Source organism: Bufo bufo, chromosome 8, assembly GCF_905171765.1.
Source record: "Bufo bufo chromosome 8, aBufBuf1.1, whole genome shotgun sequence".
NCBI lineage: Eukaryota > Metazoa > Chordata > Amphibia > Anura > Bufonidae > Bufo > Bufo bufo.
In genome coordinates, this window is record NC_053396.1 from 206,954,960 (window position 1) to 206,960,959 (window position 6,000).

The 6,000-nt window shown below is 41.7% G+C and overlaps 1 protein-coding gene across 2 annotated transcripts in view; it reads right to left on the minus strand.

Moving 5' to 3' along the window:
- Positions 1 to 5,507, minus strand: part of LOC120977034 (complement C4-like) — a 57,883-nt gene extending 52,376 nt beyond the window's left edge. For both annotated transcript variants that reach the window (XM_040404758.1, XM_040404757.1), the window contains exon 1: positions 5,355 to 5,507. In XM_040404758.1, the coding sequence (XP_040260692.1) occupies positions 5,355 to 5,428 (74 nt within the window). In that variant the 5' untranslated portion in view covers positions 5,429 to 5,507. The remainder of the gene's footprint in view (positions 1 to 5,354) is intronic.
- Positions 5,508 to 6,000: the final 493 nt, after the last annotated feature.

Consider the following 6,000-nt stretch of genomic DNA (forward strand, 5'->3'; position numbering starts at 1 on the left):
AACATTCACAAATATACATTTCTGACATTCAAAAACAAAACAAAAACAAATCAGTGACCAATATAGCCACCTTTCTTTGCAAGGACACTCAAAAGCCTGCCATCCATGGATTCTGTCAGTGTTTTGATCTGTTCACCATCAACATTGCGTGCAGCAGCAACCACAGCCTCCCAGACACTGTTCAGAGAGGTGTACTGTTTTCCCTCCTTGTAAATCTCACATTTGATGATGGACCACAGGTTCTCAATGGGGTTCAGATCAGGTGAACAAGGAGGCCATGTCATTAGATTTTCTTCTTTTATACCCTTTCTTGCCAGCCACGCTGTGGAGTACTTGGACGCGTGTGATGGAGCATTGTCCTGCATGAAAATCATGTTTTTCTTGAAGGATGCAGACTTCTTCCTGTACCACTGCTTGAAGAAGGTGTCTTCCAGAAACTGGCAGTAGGACTGGGAGTTGAGCTTGACTCCATCCTCAACCTGAAAAGGCCCCACAAGCTCATCTTTGATGATACCAGCCCAAACCAGTACTCCACCTCCACCTTGCTGGCGTCTGAGTCGGACTGGAGCTCTCTGCCCTTTACCAATCCAGCCACGGGCCCATCCATCTGGCCCATCAAGACTCACTCTCATTTCATCAGTCCATAAAACCTTAGAAAAATCAGCCTTGAGATATTTCTTGGCCCAGTCTTGACGTTTCAGCTTGTGTGTCTTGTTCAGTGGTGGTCGTCTTTCAGCCTTTCTTACCTTGGCCATGTCTCTGAGTATTGCACACCTTCTGCTTTTGGGCACTCCAGTGATGTTGCAGCTCTGAAATATGGCCAAACTGGTGGCAAGTGGCATCTTGGCAGCTGCACGCTTGACTTTTCTCAGTTCATGGGCAGTTATTTTGCGCCTTGGTTTTTCCACACGCTTCTTGCGACCCTGTTGACTATTTTGAATGAAACGCTTGATTGTTCAATGATCACGCTTCAGAAGCTTTGCAATTTTAAGAGTGCTGCATCCCTCTGCAAGATATCTCACTATTTTTGACTTTTCTGAGCCTGTCAAGTTCTTCTTTTGACCCATTTTGCCAAAGGAAAGGAAGTTGCCTAATAATTATGCACACCTGATATAGGGTGTTGATGTCATTAGACCACACCCCTTCTCATTACAGAGATTCACATCACCTAATATGCTTAATTGGTAGTAGGCTTTCGAGCCTATACAGCTTGGAGTAAGACAACATGCATAAAGAGGATGATGTGGTCAAAATACTCATTTGCCTAATAATTCTGCACTCCCTGTATATGGAACAGTTTCCTGGGATATATCTGTCACAGATTGTGGCGCAAAGGGTGTTTACATCGCAATCTGCGACTTTCCCTCGCTCACACCAGGTCTAAAAAAGGGTGTGTGGCATGGGTGGAGAAGGAGGCAGGCCGCCAGGCTCGGCTCATTCGTTCTAAACCTACACCAGCAAGGGAGCTGGCGGAGATTTAGACCTGTGGTGGATGTGCCGAAGTTATGTAGAGGCCGGCGCCTCTACATAACTTTGTCGATCCACCGCCAGAGCAGGGGTTATTAAGTCCGGTGCCTAAAATGCCGGTCTTAATAAATGACCCCCATAGTGTTTAATGCTGTTGAATTTTATTTTATATGAAAAGTTCTGTTCATTTGCACTGTATTTGCAGTGAATTGTGGAAAGGGTTAATGCAGAGTCAATTCACACTAAGAGAATACACTTACCTAAAGAATTATTAGGAGCACCATACTAACCCCCTTTTGCCTTCAGAACTGCCTTAATTCTACGTGGCATTGATTCAACAATGTGCTGAAAGCATTCTTTAGAAATGTTGGCCCATATTGATAGGATAGCATCTTGCAGTTGATGGAGATTTGAGGGATGCACATCCTGGGCACGAAGCTCCCGTTCCACCACATCCCAAAGATGCTCTATTGGGTTGAGATCTGGTGACTGTGGGGGCCATTTTAGTACAGTGAACTCATTGTCATGTTCAAGAAACCAATTTTAAATGATTCGAGCTTTGTGACGATGCATTATCCTGCTGGAAGTAGCCATCAGAGGATGGGTACATGGTGGTCATAAAGGGATGGACATGGTCAGAACCAATGCTCAGGTAGCCCGTGGCATTTAAACGATGCCCAATTGGCACTAAGGGGCCTAAAGTGTGCCCAGAAAACATCCCCCACACCATTACACCACCACCACCAGCCTGCACAGTGGTAACAAGGCATGATGGATACATGTTCTCATTCTGTTTACGCCAAATTCGGACTCTACCATTTGAATGTCTCTACAGAAATCGAGACTCATCAGACCAGGCAACATTTTTCCAGTCTTCCACAGTCCAATTTTGGTGAGCTCGTGCAAATTGTAGCCTCTTTTTCCTATTTGTAGTGGAGATGAGTGGTACCCGGTGGGGTCTTCTGCTGTTGTAGCCCATCCGCCTCAAGGTTGTGCGTGTTGTGGCTTCACAAATGCTTTGCTGCATACCTCGGTTGTAACGAGTGGTTATTTCAGTCAACGTTGCTCTTCTATCAGCTTGAATCAGTCGGCCCATTCTCCTCTGACCTCTAGCATCCACAAGGCATTTTCGCCCACAGTACTGCCGCATACTGGATGTTTTTCCCTTTTCTCACCATTCTTTGTAAACCCTAGAAATGGTTGTGCGTGAAAATCACAGTAACTGAGCAGATTGTAAAATACTCAGACCGGCCCGTCTGGCACCAACAACCATGCCACGCTCAAAATTGCTTAAATCACCTTTCTTTCCCATTCTGACATTAAGTTTGGAGTTCAGGAGATTGTCTTGACCAGGACCACCCCCCTAAATGCATTGAAGCAACTGCCAACTGTTCCTAATAATTCTTTAGGTGAGTGTATGCCAGCCTGTGCACTGAAGATGAGTAATTGTCTACAGTTGCCATAAGAGTCTATACAGAGCTAAGTTTTGGAGGGAACAAACTTTTGACTGTCTGGTTTTACTCTTTTAACCCCTTAAGGACCGGGCCATTTTTCACCTTAAGGACCAGACAGATTTTTGCAAATCTGACCAGTGTCACTTTATGTGGTGATAACTTTAAAACGCTTTTACTTATCCAAGCCATTCTGAGATTGTTTTATCGTCACATATTGGACTTCATGACAGTGGTAAATTTAAATCAAAATATTTCATTTTTATTTATAAAAAAAAACCAAATTTACCAAAAATTTAGAAAAATTCACAACTTTCCAAATTTCAATTTCTCTGCTTTTAAAACAGATAGCAATAACTCCTAAAATTGTTATTACTGTACATTCCCCATATGTGTACTTCATGTTTGTATCATTTTGTGAATGCCATTTTATTTTTTGGGGACGTTAGAAGGCTTTTTTTCAGAAAATTTTTCAAAACTCACTTTTTAAGGATCAGTTCAGGTCTGAAGTCACTTTGTGAGGCTTACATAATAGAAACCACCCAAAAATGACCCCATTTTAGAAACTAAACCCCTCAAGGTATTCAAAACTGATTTTACAAACTGTGTTAACCCTTTAGGTGTTCCACAAGAATTAATTGAAAATGGATATGAAATTTCTGAATTTCAAATTTTTGGGCAGATTTTCCATTTTAATAATTTTTTTCCACTAACTAAGCAAGGAAGGATTAGCAGCCAAACTAAACTCAATATTTATTGCCCTGATTCTGTAGTTTACAGAAACATCCCATATGTGGTCGTAAACTGCTGTACGGGCACACGGCAGGGTGCAGAAGGAAAGGAATGCCATATGGTTTTTGGAAAGCAGATTTTGATGTACTGGTTTTTTGACACCATGTCCCATTTGAAGCCCCCCTGATGCACCCCTAGAGTAGAAACTCCAAAAAAGTGACCCCATTTTAGAAACTACACCCCTCAAGGTATTCAAAACTGATTTTACAAACTGTGTTAACCCTTTAGGTGTTCCACAAGAATTAATTGAAAATGGATATGAAATTTCAGAATTTCACTTTTTTTGGCAGATTTTCCATTTTAATCATTCTTTTCTGCTAACAGAGCAAGGGTTAACAGCCAAACTAAACGTAATATTTATTGCCCTGATTCTGTAGTTTACAGAAACAGCACCCCATATGTGGTCAAAAACTGCTGTTTGGCCACACGGCAGGGCGCAGAAGGAAAGGAACGCCATATGGTTTTTGGAGGGCGGATTTCATTGGGATAATTTGAACTTGCCATGTCACATTTGAAGACCCTCTGATGCACCCCTAGAGTAGAAACTACAAAAAAGTGACCCCATTTTGGAAACTATGGGATAGGGTGGCAGTATTGTTGGTACTATTTTATGGTACAGATGATTTTTGTTGCTCTATATTACACTTTTTGTGAGGCAAGGTATCAAAAAAATAGCTGTTTTGGCACTTTTAAATTTTTTGTTATTTACTTAATGATTACAATGAATGTGATTAGATGTCATCTCTTTTGCACCTTTCTGTTAAGTTATGAAATTAACATTATTACATGTTTATGTACATGTCAGTTACTATGTAGCTCAGTGTTTGAGCACTTCTTAATGTACTTCGATTGTATATGATACTGACATTTATACGACCTCATAATAAAATATTAAAAAAATTTATTTTTTGTTATTTACAATGTTCATCTGACAGGTTAGATCAGGAGATATTTTTATATTAATCTTTCTCATTAGGCTAAAACACAACATCAGCTCCGCCGAGCCCCCGGCCAAAGTGTTGAAGTGGCGTCCGAGATCCCCAAGGGCTAAGCCAAGTAATTGTAAGTTTTCATGTGAAATATGTTTGTTATACACATATAGCCTACACTGTGCCACACAACATACAGTCTACCTCTACACTGTGTAGTCTGTTCTATAAGCACCATTGTTTTGTGCCGGCGGACAGAAAATAATCTGGAAGTGCCCCTCCCGAGACCAGGCTCTGGATCCGCCACTGCCGCACAAGTGACGAGAAGAAGATGCTGAGACGGGGATACCCTTCCACAGACCCTGGGTCACCAGTCCCTTCACCAGGGTACCAGCCTTCTAAGAAAGAGATGGACAGCAGGCTCACCCCTTTCCTCAGCACAGAACCTTCTTCTGCTAGGTTGAAGACTGGAGAAGCCAGCCCTATGCCTCGCCTGCATTGTTTTGCACTTGAGTTCCTCCAGTAGAGAAGCACACTTATTTACTGCAGACCCTGTCTGACTCTCTGGACCTATTTCTCATTGGGGTGCTCCACACCTTGATCTGGAGAAGATGAAGGGAATGCACAAAATACTAGATACCTTATTAGTAAGAAGCACGCACAGTAATATATCAGATATATAAATAATATCTTATACTTGTAGTTTGTAACTTACCATGGACTTTGTGCTTCACTCATAGAGAATATGTTTGCCCATAGTAGACAACACAGTAGAGTAGATGTCCCCATGATGCCAGACGCAGGACTGAGGGAGAGAGATGAGGGCAGCCAAATATTTAAACAAGGGAGGACGGACAAAGATAAGACAAGCAGAATGTCAGGAGGAAGTAAATAGAAAATATGGAAGAAAGAGAAAATCTAAAATGTAGAACCTGCTGAATCTCCAGATGCTTAGAATGGATGGTGCGAGTCGTCTGTATATGATTTTCGTGGTCATTTTCCTATGTAGATTTTACAAATGTTCCATGAAGTCGAAATATGCAATTTCACTTGTAAGATCCATAATGCTCAGAGAATGACATAGAGGGCACAGGAGAACCACTGCAGTCAAGGATTGTATGAGTACTCCGTGGAGTAACCATTAAAGACACCATTGGGCTTCAAAGTAAAACTTGTAAGATGGCCCCTCACCACCAAATGATCACCATCAGAAGCAAGGGACTTCAAGATATGGAAACTATATAATTACTATGGCATTCCCACCAAATTCTATGTTTTCTTCTCCTTTCACCAAGACTAAAAAGTTTATGACCTATTGTCTGATAGGTCATCTATACCTAATTGGTGGGGTTCCATCTCCT